Source organism: Vipera ursinii, assembly GCF_947247035.1.
Source record: "Vipera ursinii genome assembly, chromosome: 3".
NCBI lineage: Eukaryota > Metazoa > Chordata > Lepidosauria > Squamata > Viperidae > Vipera > Vipera ursinii.
The window spans coordinates 153,890,048-153,908,624 of NC_139516.1; the positions used below are offsets into that span (position 1 = coordinate 153,890,048).

The following is an 18,577-nucleotide window of genomic DNA, read 5'->3' on the forward strand; positions in this document are numbered from 1 at the left end:
CTTTACCAACATCTGTCTTGAAAGTCTCTCCGTCAACATTAACAGGAGCCACAGAAGAGTTTGATTTTGAACAGCATAAACATTTCTACATCACTTTTCTCAAACCGAACCCCCTAGAAAACAGAATGAAACACTTCCATGTTTACCTGACATAGAAGCAGGAAGTATAGCCTGACCAACGATACTTTGCTGGAGCAAATTTTGATCAAACTGGCCTGTCAGCACAGAATTATTCATGATGAAAACATTAGGATCATTTGTGGATGAATTAAGAAGATTGACTGGCTGTAGACCTTTAGCTGTAGCACGAGAACCAGGTTTCCTGGCTTTCTTGGCCTCTGATTTAAAATGGCACTGTATGTGAGTCTTTCTGCGTCCAGAAGTCCGAAACCTTAATTCACAATGAGGACACTTAAAAGGCTTTGCTCCAGTATGTAGGCGCATGTGAACTTTCAAACTCCCTTTTGTAGAAAATGAATTACTACATACATGGCAGCTGAAAAGTTTCTGACCTGGAGAATAATGAAATAGTGTACAGCGAAATATACATTATTTCTGATCACTTACAAAATTTCTGCTAGATTTTGCTTGGACATTAAAAACCCTGCATTGATGTTTTATAGTATTTCATAAAACAACTTGTTTAGAGGGGACTTCCTCCTAAATCATGACTTACTCTTAAGTTTTCAGAGTTTTGAAGAAAATACTTTTAGGTCATAACTAGACAAAGTCAGCTAGTATATGTCAACTATATTGGTTATACTATAACCATTTAACCAGCTTTCAGACAATTAAGTGGAAGAAAAAATGCATGGGGGGGAAGGAGGGAAACCAAACGGTATCCTTAAGTATTAAAAGCTAAATCGTTAATTCATTAGAAAGTCAAGTATCTTTGTCAAATTACCAGCCTAAAATACAGGGTACAGTATATATCTGATGTTTATTCACTTGTTATCTAATTAAGCTGGAAGTACTCATGATCTTACATACCTGTGTGCGTTTTTACATGACAGTCCAAAGTTGACTTTACAGTAAAACTTTTTCCACATTCATCACATTTATAAGGTTTTTCTCCCGTATGGATACGTACATGCCTAGCCAAAGATATTTGTTCTAATCATTAAAAGGTATATTATGTTTATTAAAATAGCTAAGAAGTTTCAGTTGGGCCTCATCTTCAATTAGGCCTCATTTTCCTATAGAATTATCAAAACTCTATGGTCTACATTCAACGCAGCCTAAGCATATAGTAAAAATATTTTTTTAAAAAATTGGCCTGTAACATACTATACTTTCCAAACTTGATTCTGAGTACAGATTTAGGAGATACACATTTGTAAATAAATTGACATGAGGGAAGAAATTGTTATATACAGTCCACTTTAACTCTGAGAGATTCAGTTGTTATATCATCTTCTCCTGTACAGCGTTAAATGACTTTCACTTCCACTATTGGGCTGGGGGAGGGGAGGAATTTCTGTGTTTTTATAAAGTGTATAACCTGTATAGTATTTTCAGTTGTACTGATCACCAAGATGCAATATATGTCTAGTTTCACCCTTAATGGGAATCATCAGGCATACACCTGATGAGTCTCAATAAGGATGAAGCCAATCACATACTGCCTCCCAATGGTTAACGTAACTCTGTAAAGAGTAAAGAATTATTTGATGGAAAAATTATAATCTGAATATAAGAGGATGATAAAAATAGTATTTAGCCAAGAAGTCCATAGACCAGTTAAGTAATCAAAACTAGTGCTTTGCTGCAGATGATCACAAGTTGTACGTACATGTATGAGAAAAACATTAGACTATCAAAACTGCCTGTGCATGCATTTAATTGTATCACTGAATATAAACTCTTCAAAAGTAATAAAACATATGGCATTTTACCGTAACTACTAAAATCCAAAGAACATGAGATAATACAGCTATATCTACGCTTTACTGCAGAATGCTTTCGAAATTTGGTTTCAGTGTGACCAGCTACTAAATGGAAAATAATGTCATCAAAATACTGAGCATGCAGTTAGTACTGAACTGGCAGATGAGACCCTGCCAATATTCAGAAGTCAGACTGTCTTGTAAAGAGTTATTCAGAGATAGTACAAACTACCATAGTTGGTGTGACAGGTGATACCCATTTGCTCAGGTTTATATGCAAATGACCATTGGAAGGTTGCTTGCCTCTTCCTTTTAATTAAGGATGAAAGACACTAAAATGCACAGTAATATAATTCATATTTCAAAACTAAAAAAAATCTACATCCACTTACCTAACTAAGTCACTAGGTTTTTTAAAGCTTTTTGGGCAGTAAGTACAACAATTGGCATATTTTGGCTCAGCCTCCATTTCTGCTTGTTTGTCTTTGATTTCACTAATCCTGTCCTTTTCTGCTGCAGACTGGACCAGTACTTTTTCAGAGACAGTGGCACTTTCTTGTGGTCTAATCTTGGCAAGTTCAGCTGTTTCCTCCTCTGTGAATGTGATAACACCTGGCCTAGATTTTCGAGAGCTTGTCTTTTCAGATGCTGCCTCTTCTTCTTCTGCATAATTAAATAGAAAAGCAACACTTTTAAGGACCTAATAATATCAAAACAAAAGCTTCTTGGATATTAATGCAAAATCCAGTTATTCATAGCAATTATACAAAAGTACACATACTCCAAGCTTAAAGGGCATCAGATATGTGAATGCAAGACCGCTGCATGGTCTATGTCAACTAACAACACGATATTGTGATGCATGTTCTCTTTCAAATTATAAAAATCTGATTATACAATTCCAGGCAAAAACAAATCCTATATTTTTTTATGCCAAAGAACATTTATAGCTAATTCTGAATTTACAATCACAATTGGGACCAGAATCTTTTTGAGCAAAGTTTTTGAGCAAAGTGGTTGCTAAGTGAGATGCAAATGACTGCTTTGCTCAATGACTGCAATCCTGGCATTCCCAGTTGTGATTGTCAAGTGCTCTCCCAGATTATTAAAGAGACAGAACGGAAGATCTACTTGCTGAAACTCTCCTGATAGCCCACCAAGGGCTTTCCTTCCCCTCTGTGCACAAAGAATTTCAGTTCCACTCTCCCCCCACCCCACACACCATCTCTCTTGGCTTCCCCACCGAATTTCTTGGGAAGCCAGCAGAGAAAATTGCAAATGACGATCACATGATCACAGGAAGCTTGGCAACTGGTTATAAATGTGAGCCAACTGTCAAGTACTGAAAATAGAGTCATGTGATGGGGAGGAGGAGATCCAATATTTTCACAATGGCCAGAAAAGCTTTATGGGTTGTAGACCATCCTTTTCAAGACTGTCATAACTTTGAATGCTAGTTAAACAACCAATTGTAAGTCAAGGCTAACGGTAATATGCTTTCCTGCTATACAGAGAAAGTTGCTTACCCCCTCCAGCTACTTCTCCCGTTGCTGTTGTTGAAGACACTGCTTGATGCTTTTTCATATGTTTTTTACAGTGAACTGTGGTTCTGAAGCTTTCATCACAAAATGGGCACTTGTAGGGCTTCATACTCATATGAGTTGTCATATGTCTAGTAAGGCTCCCATTGGTGGTGAAGGAAGTATTACAAATACTGCAACTGAATGCTTTAACTCCTGGGGGGGGAAACAGAGGAAAGTAAATACAAATGGGGAGTGGTGGTTGTATAATTCATCTACACATCAAAATGATACAAAACAAAGGCAAATGTGAAAACATACTCTGATGACTTCCAGTTAGTTCCACAGATGTATTTACTGTTATTTACTCACCACATTTTTAATCTACATTCAGCTGCAATATAAGGTTACTCCTCTCCTACAAAAGTATTCAAAACAATCCTATAAATTTATGGTAATAAAGACTGACTAGTTCTGTCACCAAATGAGCTTCATGGCTGCGTGAGGATTTCAAATGCATTCTCTCATTACTACTTCAGTTTTCTCAACAAATCACTACACTGATGCCACTTGTTGTGAATTTATAGGTGATTTTGTAACTGGTAACTATTAATCCCAATACAAATAGTCCTTGACTTACAACAGTTCATTTAGTGACCGTTCAAAGTTACAACAGTGAAAATAAATGACCTATGACAGTTTTTCAAACTTACAACCGTTACAGCATCTCCACGGTTATGTGATAAAAATTCAGATGCTTGGCAATTGACTCATGTTTATGACGGTCACAGTGCCCTGAGGTCATGTGACCACCGTTTGTAACCTTCTGACAAGCAAAGTCAGTGGGGAAGTCAGATTCACTTAACCATGTTACTAACCTAACAGCTGCAGTGACTCACTTAACAACTGTGGCAAGAAATGCCATAAAATGGGGCAAAATTCACTTAACAACTGTCTCAATTAGCAACAGAAATTTTGAGCTCAATTATGGCCATAAGTCAAGGACTATCTGTATCTCCAGGCTTGATCCCATTGTACTGTCCATTTTAAGTAATCTAAAGGGATTTGCAAGGGAACCAAATATTAGCAAAATTTCATCACCTGTATGTGTTTTCTCATGAGATTTAAGAACTCCAGAAGAGACAAATCCCCGGCCACAGAGTTGACATTTATAAGGCTTCTCCCCAGTGTGTGAACGGACATGCTGCTTCAAGTGGCTAGATTTCTTGAAGCCCTTATTGCAATACTCACACCTATTAAAATGAAAGTTTATGTTGAATAAAATGAATCAAAAGAATTGATGAATACCTATGAATATATGAAAAAAAATAATTACAGTTTCTGACTTAATGCTAGCAAAACACACATATTATATATCACTACCTTTCGAAGTATGACATACCTGTAAGATCTCTTGCTTTGATCATCGTTATCTTCCAGAAACTGGGAACGCTGGGTATGCATCTCAAGGTCTGGTGATTGATCTTGAACTAACCGGGTAGCCTGGTTATCAATAATTAAAATAAATCTTTTAAATCTACAATGGGATAAGATCATTGGCAGTTCCCTCCCTCCCATCAAAGACATAGTACAGAAGCATTGCTTGAACAGGGTCCGTAAGATTATCTGGGACACTACTCATCCTCTTCACCACCTGTTTTCCTTGTTACCTTCTGGGAGGAGGCTTCGTGGTATCCGTAGCAGAACATCCAGATTCAACCATAATTTCATTCCACACAGCATTAACCTTGTGAACTCTCAGGCTTCCTCCTCCCGTTATATATTCAAGATGGACAGTATTTAATATTTTATTGTTATGCATATGTAGGGGGGTGGGTCTATACATATGTTGTATACAGTATGTTTTAGGTGTGTGTCATGTGTTTCACTTTGAGAGGGGGCAACTAAATTTCATTTTTGATGTGTGCCGTTGTGCCCACAGTAAAAAAAAAATGACAATAAAGATTATCTTATCTTCTTATCTCATCTTATAATAACCTCTGATTTAGCCCATAAGAGTAGAAGATCTAAACCCAAGTGATTCCAAAATGCCACAATCTTATTCTCAGCATAGATTATTTCTCTGATTTAAATATTTTTTTTTTAATTTTGGGGGGAAAATATTTACATATAGGTAGCTTTTCTACCAAAATGCATTTTCAAGATAGCTAACTATGCACTACAGAACTCATGATCAAAACATAAAAAGCAAATAAAATACATGAAAAAGGTATCCAATAGTTACTTTACTTTACTTTACACTTTACTTTACCTTCTTACCTTACCTTACCTTACCTTACTTTTATTTTACTTTACTTTACCACTAAGTCAGTCTAAAAGTCAAGGCTTATGTGAAGAAAATTCTAGCATCTAGGTTCCAAATGTGGATTTCCAGCATTTGGCAGTAGCAACTGAAAAGGCCTGCTGTACAATTCTTTATGGTAGAAGTGTTTTTCAAATATCCTGCTTACAGGTTTTCACCTATAGTCATAACAGGGCTTAGACATAGATTTGTAACTAGTAAAATTGCAATAAAGGAACCATAACGTTATTTACAACTGGCTCTGATGAAGAATTTCACTGCAATACAATATAGGAAGTCATCCAAATGGGATGAATTTGGCAGAGATCTGATACAAAACCAGTACTGAGTACAATTGGTATATTAACTTTAATTATATAAAATAATAGACATTGCTGAAATATGATCATGAAGAACAGTTTTTGACACTGTTTCAAAAGGACAATAAATCCTCCCAAATAATTCCGAAGTTATATCTACCTTTTGACTGCGGTCTTATCCACATTAAGCTTCTATTAATTCTCCATTACCAAGCCGATCCATCTAAATCAGCTATTACGTTTAGCACAATCTTTTGAAATTGGATCCAAGGATCTAATTAGATTTCTAAGACTTGCCAAAAAAAATGCCTTCGAGCTTTTTCTCAATTAGACATACTATGGTTCTGTTTTTAAATACCAAGGTTCAAGAGACTGACAAGAGACAGACGTAAAATTCTTTCAGTTCCTGAAGCTGAGCATCCATCAAAGCTATCTCTGTCTTATTATTAGCCTTGAAATCACATAAAAAACAGATCTCATCCAAAATCTCATCCGTCTAAAATCAGAAACAGCACAAATAGTTTCTTCAATCTTTTAATGAATACTTACTACATTGATAGTGTCAGAGGCAGGAACCTGAAGCAGATTTGGTTGATGGTAGCTTGTTGAAAGAGCCTGAGATTCAAGAGTGCTTGAATCCTGAAGCTGCTGTACTGCTGGAAACTGATTTGGTTGACTGTAGCCATCATTAACTGTGAAACCTGGTACAAATACAAATGAACAAAACAACCCCCTATTTTTTTTAACACAAACACAGCTAAAACAAAGAAAAAAATCCTTCACAACTCAGGTTTTGCTAACTAAATGAGCTCTTTAACATGATTCATATAAAACAGCATCTTGAACTCAGCAAACAGGAATGCAAGGAAAATCTCTTTCCAAATCTCTGGGATAGATCCAAGATCGGCACAAATTGTTGCGCTGGTCAATAATCCTTCACTTCTCCTCTTTCTTGGCAAGACTGTGAGATATTGTTTCAAAGTTTATGTAAGTGATACCACCATAGTATCATATTTTAAAAGCCTGACACATTATGATCTGGATATAATGGGACAGCTGAATAATGTTAATGATCCTAACAGCATTAGCTAATCCATACATGTATTAGCTGCCATTAGGGTCACCTTCACCAATAAAATTGAAAGGTGAAGCTAAGAATAATTAAGGTAGGTATGATTCTATAGAAATGAGGAAAGGCAGCCCATCTAGGAATATGAAAACTAGAAGAAGACAATGACAAACTATTTATTGCTGACAAGAAAAGTATATAAACATTATGCCAATATGCTTGTGTGGCAGATGACAACACATTTTCCCCAATATAGACTGGCCTTCTCTCTAAATCAGACATGTCAAACTCATGACGTCACATGACATAGCGCAACGTATCGGAACAATTTTGCCATTGCCGGCAATGGGGTGGGCGCGGCTTCTGCATGGCACATCCGGCCCGCGGGCCGGCAGTTTGACACCCCTGCGAGTCTATAGAAAGCCAAATCAAAAATGCAAGAAGATTGGCTCCTGAAAGAGGAACTCATTTTTTCCCCTCTTCCATTCAATCGTGTCCAATTCTCAGAGACTGACTGGATAACCTAGATTCCTAGAACTAAGGAAAAATTTCCTGAGAGTTAGAACAATTAATCAGCGAAACAACCTGCCTCCAGAAGTTGTGAATGCTCCAACACTGGAAGTTTTTAAGAAGAGATTGGACAACCATTTGTCTGAAATGGTATAGGGTTTCCTGCCTGAGTAGGGGGTTGGACTAGAAGACCTCCAAGGTCCCGTCCAACTCTATTATTATTATTGTTATTGATAATTCCTTGCAGTTTCTTCAGCAAGGTTTTTTAGAAGTGATTTGCCATCATCTCCTTCCTAGGGCAGAGAGAAAGTGAATAACCCAATGTCACTCAGCTGGCTTTGTCCTGGTTTCTAGCCAGATGCCTTAACCACTACACCAGACTGGCTTTCATAGTAACAAAGAGGAATTCCTTACTTAGAAGGACACATATAACTGGAACATAGAATGTGAGATGCATGAAATAACATAGATAAGATAGGGATAGGCCTCTTTAAACCACATTATACATATATTATCCAAAGCATGAGACTACATGAAAATAAGGAGTGACAAATGATATTAAAAAGGTCAGTCAAATATATGATTTGATATAAGCCAACATATATCAGGATCGTATCAGAAATTAATATGTAGCAAGTAAAAATAAATTTTATACAAATGTAACCATCTATTAGCGGCTACTTAGGGGTGAAAGATAATGAGGAATATATTTGGACTAGGGAAAAATGTCTGACCTTGGCAAAGTTGCTCTCTGGATGGAAATCAAGAGATCACTGGAATATCTTTGGAATAGCTATGGATTGTCACTAGAGATGGTGTGACATAGGGAACATGTGTGGTCATGCCAACTTGATGTCATCTAACCAATCCTACATATTGCTACAGAAAAACAGGGATCCATAAAATCAGCAATATCTAATGAAGAACAATATAGTAATAGCTCATTATTATAATAATGGCTATGGAAAAATGGAAACTCTGTTCTCCAAACCTAGAAGAAAAGAACAAATGTAGAAACATTCTAAGGATTTACTAAATAGCCATAGTAAAGTCACTTACCTTTCATTTTCCTTCTTTTTTACGGTAATGTCCACAGAACATAAATTGAAGTTTCCTTTAATTCAGAGCCGTTCACATTTTGAATTTATGTACACATGCATATGTCTAAGAGGTTGACCCGGTACCCTTTATCTTCCTTATTACCCACCAAATAAAGCAGGAACAAATATTGATATAAGTGTGCGCCCTAATCCAAGGAAAAAATAATCACACAACAATTCTCCTCAAATTGAATCTACAACATAGAGCCTTATTTCTTCCTTTTAAATGATGTAATTTGCAAGTGCAATACTGCACAGAAAAGCACTGTCTCTTTGAAGTCACTGTTTTCCCTTCTACTGCTTGCTTCTTTTCTTAGAAAGAACAGAGTGCCATAAAAAGTGGAGGTAACTGTTGAAAATGCAGTGAAGGGAGGATGCAATAACTTTCCATATTTGCTTGTTACGAAATCCATGGCTACCATTGACCTGGAAGTCTTTCAAGCAGATTGGAAAATGATTTGCTTAGTGTATTATATGGTAGCTAAATCTGAGCAGCTTTTTATTCTTCACAATAGGCCAATTTGAATAATGAAGTCTTGGCTGCATAAACCAGGATATGCATGAGCTTTACGTGTACCACCTTTTAACCCCTTTCTGCTCTTCAGATTTATTGAAAAACCAGTCAGGAAGCCTCCCACTGATTCAAACTGGGGAAATTGGGGTTAATAAATTCTTATATCAGGATATGAAATCCATCTTTAAAGCAGATTTAAAAATAACTACATTTAGAAATAATGAATGCCCAATTTAGATCCAATGAGATAAGTCTCATAAGAAGGAGTGGTTCCCAGACTGTTAATTGTTAGGTAGCAGTAGTACCAAAGTAGTATTATGACCATGTCAAAGAAAATAAAATAAAGGTAAAATACAAAGTCTATTTTGAAGATAAAATAGGTAGAAGAAAATAATAAAATCTATACGTGTTAAATACAAAGAATTAACTTTTGGATAAATACATCGCCTTTACATGAAATCCGGATCTGTTCAATATAATGGATTTTTAGCTTAACTGCCTTGTGTTAGCAGTTCTGCTTACAACTTGTTATATATTAGATCAAATGGAACAAGCTACCATTCAGGTCTCAATGGGATGTTGATTCAAGTAGGGATTTTAAATATCTAAGCCTAAACGGAGTATGGAGTTAATAGTTGAACAAAACATGAGCAATATATTTGATGGTTGGGGCACCACATATAGATATCCTTTCAGGATATAACAAGTGATGAAGCACCCATATTTAGCCATCGAATCCAGCAACTCAACTCTTGCTCTAGCATAGACCTTGTTAGGAATCGCATGAAACTCATTCACGGGTATTTTGTTTTTAACGCAGCTTTTTTTTTGGCCAGTACCTCCATGTCTGTTTGGGCACTGATATCTAAGACTCTGTCTTAGACTTGATTATGTATTAGCATTTTATGAATCCAGATTGCACGCTGTTTGAAAAACTAACATATGTATGTAGAGGTTAAAAAAACAATAAAAAACTTTATAACCCTAAGACTCTGTTTAAAAATGTCCTTTGCCTAGAAGGCAGTTGAGAGTAAATATCTGATGAAAATCCATGCTGTAAAATTAATTTTGGTAAGTCAACTTACCTAGGAGGTAGGCTGAGCGATCTGTTCAGCTAATGCTTGAATATATAAAACCAGAATTTTTAAACTACGGTTTATTGATAAAGTCTTAGTGGTCAATACTAAACTATAGTGGTTGGGTTTGCATAAGCTAAATTTAATAAACTGACAAACCTCAATCTGGATTAATGTCCTATGTGAATCAAGTGACAAATAAAAAAATAAAATCAATGAGCACATGAAATTTATATTTATATCCTGGTTTATTAAGCCACGGTTCAATAGACCAAATTTGACATGGGTTAATAACAGTAAGTGTGAGTCATTTAATTATTGTTCTATAACAGAGAAGACCTGCAAACAGCGAGAAGTTGATTTTGTTCACATCTAAAGAGGAATTGTTGAAAAGGTAGAGAACAAAAAGATCTGCATTTTAATCCCTAGTATTCATGGAAGAGACAGAAGTATTTCAATCCTGTGTGTTCGGGCAATGATTTTATTTTAAAATAACTTGTATATTTCAGCACTTGTATTCATGCAAAAATAGTTCTCAGAACTAATGAATCTCCTGCACACAAAACAGAAAATACAATAATTCTCCAAACAAACTACGTAATGAAAAATATTAATGAAAGAGCCTTCGTAACATTTAAAGAAATTGAAAATGATAGTATTTTTTATATATGCATCATACAGGTGAGATATGGGTCACACCTTTAAGTTGTTAAGGTTTCTATTAACTCTTTATTTTAATGGAATTGTATCGCATTTAGATTTGATTAACTGTACTGAAAGGCTCTTGTAGTAAGAAAAATTATTCTAACTCTGAAGGGTGCAAAAATAATCTATCCAAAGGTTACAATGGAACAATCATAGTTATAACAGAAGTCATGTTTATGGTTCTGCTCCCTTTTCCTTCCAGGCATGTATGTGCTATTCCTTTAGTGTTGCCCTTATGGATCTAAAAGCTATCCATCAGGAGGAGAAGCTATGGGCATATAAAGGAGAACTGTGGAAAGAGCAAGAGAAAAGTACCAACCTTAACTGTCATCTAATAACAGAGCATGTAATGTTTTTCCTATGGAATCAATGAGTGATACCTAAGAACAATGCTGTCTGTAAGAACAAAGAAGCAAAGAGACAATGACCTGAATTGAGTTTTCCTCTCTAACTAGTAGAAAGGAAAATGGAAAAGAATGAAACACATATCCAGACAAAGGGATGGGGTCCACCATTTTAAACACATGTGTCTGTACACACCTACCTGAAATTCAAAATTTCTGAAGGGCTCCAGGAACTTCAAGGAAACTCCAAAGTATGGAAAATCTGTAGAGGGTATTCCAAGTTGAATAGGAATTGTGTACAATGTAGACTTTTTAATTATTCCTTCTCTAGCATTTCTAAGTAAATATATTTTTTTAAAAAAAAGCAAAAAGCACACCAACGATCAAGTATGCTTTCTAATTCTAAAAGGCGGGATGCAGTTTTATATTTTATGCAAATGTATTGCTGCTGAAGATCAGTCTAGCTCCAGACCCCAGCACAACGTATTTCAGTGTGCATAAAGACTGAAAACCTTTAGAACACTAGTGGGGAGTGGGATGGGGGAATAGGGAATTGTAGGAAATTACCATCCTTCTCTTGTTGGAAGTTTCCATTATGATCCTAGCTCTTTCTGAGAACAGGAGCATTTTCATCTGCAAAGGGTTGCCTTTGGATGCAACTCAGTGAAGATAAACTTTAAGGTTCACAGATTAGCAATTTAAAAAATAACTGGACTTTAGCCTCTAGCAATAGAACTGCATTAAGTTCTTACTGCCTTCTATTTATGATATTTTGGAATTGAAATAAATTGCTCGTGAAGCTTCCAAATGCAACAAAAACACTGTCTGACACAGTGTCTGTATCTTTACCAACCTTGTGATAATCCTTGCTGATCAAACGACTGCTGTACTATAGTTTGCTGCTCAAACTGGTTTATATTTTCTTGCAGTGCATGCTGGGATGTCACAAATCTATCTGAAATTAAATATATGTATTTGAAAAGGAAATGACATTAAGTAGTTCGGCAGTTGCTGTGGAAGCTGTTTAACAAAAAAAAGAAATCCTTGATTTAACAGACTAATGGAGAAAAGCAAAATGTCTGTTAAATACAACTCATTTTATCCATGCATAAAATAGTGATACACATAGAATGAACAAAATTTTACACATTCATAGAAATATACACTGTATGGACAAATGTAATCCTTGCAATGTGTGTTTTTACACATAGGACAAATTTTGTTTGTTGCTTCCAAAGTTCAGTAATAAAACCCCCTGAATTGAGTGTTACTTTAACTGGAAAAAGATGTTAAGTAAAAGAGGAAATTATAAAAGTCTAATTATTTTCTACTTTGATATTTTTAAAACCCTGCCACTTAATTTTTACATTTCATTCATCTTCAAAATACCTGTGAATTGCCAAAAAAGTACTACTAAGGAAAGAAATTCCAAATCTGGAATTTGGAAATGTAATACACACTTATCTCCTTTTCTTAGGAAAAACCTTGATCCAGGCAATACAATATTTATTTAACACCTTAACTCTCTGGTATCACCATCAGTGATACAACCCTGTGGATTTTAATCCTGTAATCAGCCATTCACTCAGTAGTTTACCTTCCTCTTGACCTAATGACTGATCAGTCAACTGTGGCCTGAGTCCACTTTCTTCAGTGTCAACAACCTGCTGCTGTTCTAAATCTAAAATAGCTTCTTGATCTGTTGCAACAGCTTCAGTTGACTGCAACTCTTCACTTTCAATTTCCACTTGCATTTGAGTAGAAACATGTATATTCTGCTGATCTACAGCTGTGTCATCAATGGAAGCAGCTTGTTGATGTTGCTGAAGCTGCTGAGCAAGCTCATACCTAGAAGAAAAGGAAGAAGCATCTTTTGCAATGTCAACATATTAGAACTTTGGACACATTATGCAAAGACATAGGTCAGTGGTGGCGAACCTATGGCAAGCGTGCCAGAGGCAGCACTCAGAGCCCTCTCTGTGGGCACGTGCACCATTGCCCCATCCCCGCCTCCCCCCACGGCCCCACCAGCAGCCCCCCCTAGAGGAGAGTTGTTCCCGAGCATGACCCACGCAAAGGAGTACAGCCAAGGACATGGCAGCCGGGCAGCAAGGACATGACTCCGCCCTCCTGCCCTGTCGCGTGCAGTTGATGCTACAGGGCACAGGTGGAAGGTGTGCCTGCCATAGCACTGCTGGGCCATCTGGCTGATATACAGCAGGCTGTAGAGGCTGTGGGTGGTCCTGCAGGCAGGGGCGGATCAGGGGTGGAGCGGGCAGAGGTGGGGGGGTGGGGAGGGGCCGGTTTTTGGGCACTTGGTCTCTAAAAGGTTCGCCATCACTGACATAGATCTCTAAAGAAGACTCTAATGCTGGGAAAGGTGGAAGGACAACCAAAGTAAGGTGGAGGGACTCGGTTAGGGACAGATCATGGAGAAAATCTATTTATTTCTGTGACACAAACTTGATGTAATATAACCAATCACTCAATATATCTAATTTGAGCTCTTTCTGAATTCCCCCCATCTGCCCACATTTCTACTTCTGCTATATTATAAACTTGAAAATATTAAATAAAATGAAGCTAAGAGAAACTAACAAGGAATTAGAGTTAATAAAAGGAAGTTACCTAATTGGCAAAAATATATTTAGCTACTATATTATGCCCACAATAAATATATTTAAAAATCAAGTGATAATGAGACTTTTGGCTTTTTCTCATCCTGTGTTTTCTTTTTTAAATTGATCTACTCATTAAAAATATTGGTGTGCAATTCAGCCTAGGTCCCCAGTCTCTGAAAAATAATGCCCTAAAAGTTCATTCAACAACTTGAATTTACCGACAGGCCCCATAAAAGTTCAAAACAGCATTGTATAACAACTGTAATTAATTATAGTTCAGGACTGAATTTCAAGATACACAAACCTGTGCGTTTTCATATGTTTTTTACAATTTAATGAGGTTTTGAATGTTTTTTGACAATAAGGGCACATATAGGGTCGAAGGTCATTATGGATGCCCATGTGCCTCCGCAGGCTCCCTCCAGTGGTGAAAGCTCCGTTGCATATAAGACATTTGAACGCTTTTAATCCAGTGTGGGTTCGAATATGTGCCTTTAACACTCCAGCTGATACAAAGCCTCTTCCACACTGAGAACATTTGAATGGTTTTTCACCAGTGTGTGATCTTTGAAACAAATCAAAGAAAAAAGTCAGAGGAACAGATAGGGAAATAAATACTAAATAAATAGTAATTAAGAGAGAAAAGGGGACACAAATAAGGTAGCAGAAATGGCTCCTGCAACAATCTCCTGTTCAAATTCCTACTCCATTCCCTTTCCTCTTATTTTCTTCTCCTCTTAACCCGAAATGAGGACTTATCACTAATTATGTTCAGCGATCACCAGGGAAATTTCAAGTCTACACCCATTGTTTACCTTTTCCCTTTACTTTTTTTTGGTATGTCTCTGAAGCTCAATTAATTGAGAACTCCCCTTCTTTGCACTGACTTGTCTTTCAATACAATCAATTTCACGGGTGCAGCAGAATTTGTGATATCACCTTTGGCAGAGATAACACATTTTCTATAACAAGATAAGACACTTTCTGTTTTAAAATATTTTCCATTCTTAAACTACTCTAGTTCAGAAATATGCACTGCCTGTTTTAGACCTCTTCACCGAGGTCTAACAACATTCAAGTCTGGGAACTATAAAGCCCATTCCAAAACATAAATTTCTTTTCTATAAGTCTTCATGGTGTGTGTTTGTGTGTGTGTGTACAAAAATATATACTAATTTTAATTTCTATAACCAGTTGGTCCCTCAGTTAAACAAGCATAATTGGGCTGTCTTTAATGTTGAGTATTTCTTGAAATTACCAAAATAAGATTTGCAATAGGGAGCTTGAAAAATAAGAAAAGAACCATTTGTTTTCTTTACTTTTTATAATAATTTTAAATGTTCTATTTTTAACTAGAATTTACCGGATATGTTGTTTAAGATGACAAGACTTCTTATAAGCTCTGTGACAATAATAGCATTTGTATGGCCGGTCTGCTTCATTCACAAAATTATTATTGAAATAATTTTGGAAAAATTGGCTATTCCTTGGGATTGGCTGAATAAGACCTGCAGAAAGAATGGCAGCTTAATGCTATTTCAAAGCCCCTTCCCCCCCCCAAAAAAAAACATCCTTCCAATGTTTACCATATTCTGGTTCTTAAACAGAATTGAAAATTATGCATTTTTCATAATTACTTTTTTTCCTTAATTTATATAAACTTCTCAGGAGGGCAGTACATTGTACTAGGCCAGGGGTAGGCAACCTCGGCTCTTTTATGATTCATGGACTTCAACTCCCAGAATTCCTGAGTCAGCTGTGCTGACTCAGAAATTCTGGGAGTTGTAGTCCAAGAGTCATAAAAGAGCCCAGGTTGCCTACCCCCTGTACTAGGCCAATGATCCATTTTCAAAATTAAATATTTTAGCAGTAACATTATTCAATGTGTCAGATTCAAAGACATAATGGACCTTGCAAAACACTTGTGATTATGAATGCAGCAACTTCATAAAGCAGCCATGCCTTTTCTAAGAGCACATGGCTGTCCTCTGCATCTTCCATGCAGGCCTAGGAAAAGACACCTTTAAGAAATTGTACGCTGGTTTTAGGTTTGTAAGCCCACTGACTCTTGAAAACACCATTTTGTCTTCAAAGGTGCAGCATAGCACTAGACTAGCCTTTAACTTATGTGAATAAAATCTTTATAAATTGCACCATTAGAAATATTCCTATGAATCAATTTTAAGAACTCTTTTGAAAAAAAGAATGCATGTTTTCAACAGAAAATACCAATTGATTTCTCCGAGACTAAGGTAGCCTAACCATTAAAACTTACTAGGCTGTTTAAATATCAGGAGATATTTGCAAATGTAAATAATTATTTTCTTATATCTTCCTACATTAAATTTTGAAAAATAGGTAGTCCGCCCTTTAATAAAATTGTGTATTTGTAAATCTCTTGAAATATGAACACGCTTAGCTTATGCACGGATATACTGAATTTATATCCTCAATGAAACTCTAGCCGATTCGATCTGTCCAAACTGTTTAAAATAAGTGCACTTATTTTCAAAAGAGTTAAAGCAGCTGTGCTAATTGTGATTACTTAGAAAGTCTCCTCCATATAGATTATTTTCAAATTCTTTCCAAAGCCTTCTTAAATATAAATACAGTATATCAGAATAGGTACTGTATTTTATCTGCAGTTTATTTCTATCTTAGCTAAGTAAGCCTGACACACTAGAGTGAAATTGCTTTTCAAATTAAGTTTCTTGCATAATAATAGCTAAAATATTATGCCATGCAAAAATATTTTCTCAAACTATCTGAATCTAGCTTGATCAAGTAGACACATTCCTTTCATTTCTACTCTCTTCTATGTAGAAAATGAAATTCCTTTCCAGCAAAATTATGTTAAACACTTTACCTAAATCTGTGATGAGGATCGGTTCTTGCAAAGGAATATCAGGTACTGGCACATTGCTCTTGCCTATTCGAATTTTTGCAGGTTTCCGCTGATGCCGCATTTTTCTCAGTTCAGTATGTTTAAAGTGAGAAGCAATGTGCGTCTTTCTGTGACCTGAAGTTCGAAACTTTTTGTCACAGTGTGGACAAGCAAACGGTCTAATACCTACAAAAGACACAGAGATTACATTTTTATTCCCAACTTCTAAAAAGGGAATAGATAAAAAGATGATATGGTAAACAATCAAATACACTTAATTCGTTCAAAAGCTTTGCCTTAAAACATTCCTACTTAAAATTAAACTTATAAAACTACCAAGACAAGGCCTGCTTTCCCCAGCATGGACATAGATGGCCTTGTAGGATCATGAGAAAGAACAAATGTTTTCCACACAATAAAGTACATACAAGCTTCACCTAGCCCACTCCTTGCCCCAGTGTGCAACGGGCAGACTAAGCAAATTATGGCTGTATATGTAAGCGGAAGATGTGCAAGACAAATCTGCTTCCTTCTGAGCACAGAAGATAGTCCAAAAATCCTAGATGACCCAAGCCTTCCCCAGAATAAAAGTAGTTTGCTTAGCACCTTAACTAAGATGCCTGCCTGTATGACATAAGGATAAGGCTTCAGATAAGGCCCCAAGGGTGCTTTTTCCAAAAGGCAACCAGACTTTCTTCCAAAAAAAGTCCAGTTATCTTTTGGAAAAACACCTTTGGGACAACCATACCCTGGATGATTGAAAATCTCCATATACACTCTGAATAAGACCTTGCTTAAGGCTCCACAGTAGCCATACTGGATCCAAAGTCTCCACAAATAATACACAAACACTGTAATACGAGCCCAGAAAAACTCAACAGTACACAATTTATAGTTCTATTGGTCCTTTCTTTCTGGGTTGACATATATTAAATTTAACATACGTAAGCAACAGATATATTTTACAATGAAAACCTGATATTGTCGGTCCTGCTTCGCTATGTTTGATCAGAATACAACCGAGAAGCAAATAGAGTTACTATAATACAGAAAATTTTCATTTTTCTTTTTTTGCTAAGATTAAACATAAGCAGGGCTTCCAAACATTAGAAGTCCAGTTGCAAGATCTTACCTGTGTGCAAGCGAATATGTACTTTCAAACTTCCTGAGGTAGAAAAGCACTTCATACAGTATTGACACTTAAAAGCCTTAATGCCCGTGTGCGTTTTTATGTGTGCTGTGAGAGTACTCTTCACAGCAAAGGCCCGGAAACACTGTGGACATTTGAATGGCTTTTCATGAGTGTGAATGCGTATATGCCGTACGAGATCACTGGGTTTTTTAAATTCCTTAGAGCAGTATGGGCAAATATGCCATCGTATTCCGTTCTCCTCACGTATGGACCCTGAAATATATTTTTAGAGTAAACAATTTAAAAAGGTTGACATGCTAATTGTGAAAGAATAAAAGGCTGGAATTTGAAATACACTTAAGGTTAAATTTTGGCAAATGTCATCAATCGGGAGACTGAATTGCTCACTATTAGAGGAATAATGTTTCAGTGAAACAGACTATTATAGCTACCCTATGAATTAATAAGTTGAGTATGACTCAAAATCTGAAAGCAAAAAAGCAGTTCCTGGAAAGGTATGTCTGAATTTTTTTCTGGACTATATTTTTTCCCAGATCTCTCTAGATTTTCACAACACTTTCTGGAAAAACTCCC

General features: G+C 36.3%; 1 protein-coding gene across 1 annotated transcript in view; it reads right to left on the minus strand.

Annotated features, from left to right (window-relative positions):
* Positions 1 to 18,577, minus strand: part of ZNF236 (zinc finger protein 236) — a 65,802-nt gene that overhangs the window by 24,270 nt on the left and 22,955 nt on the right. Inside the window, exons 10-22 of the mRNA XM_083359972.1 lie at positions 17,984 to 18,256; positions 16,834 to 17,037; positions 15,331 to 15,475; positions 14,272 to 14,532; positions 12,944 to 13,194; positions 12,200 to 12,301; positions 6,578 to 6,729; positions 4,809 to 4,909; positions 4,508 to 4,659; positions 3,413 to 3,622; positions 2,279 to 2,549; positions 991 to 1,094; positions 147 to 512 (exon numbers count right to left, since the gene is read on the minus strand). Of these exons, the coding sequence (XP_083216098.1) occupies positions 147 to 512; positions 991 to 1,094; positions 2,279 to 2,549; positions 3,413 to 3,622; positions 4,508 to 4,659; positions 4,809 to 4,909; positions 6,578 to 6,729; positions 12,200 to 12,301; positions 12,944 to 13,194; positions 14,272 to 14,532; positions 15,331 to 15,475; positions 16,834 to 17,037; positions 17,984 to 18,256 (2,592 nt within the window). The remainder of the gene's footprint in view (positions 1 to 146; positions 513 to 990; positions 1,095 to 2,278; positions 2,550 to 3,412; positions 3,623 to 4,507; positions 4,660 to 4,808; positions 4,910 to 6,577; positions 6,730 to 12,199; positions 12,302 to 12,943; positions 13,195 to 14,271; positions 14,533 to 15,330; positions 15,476 to 16,833; positions 17,038 to 17,983; positions 18,257 to 18,577) is intronic.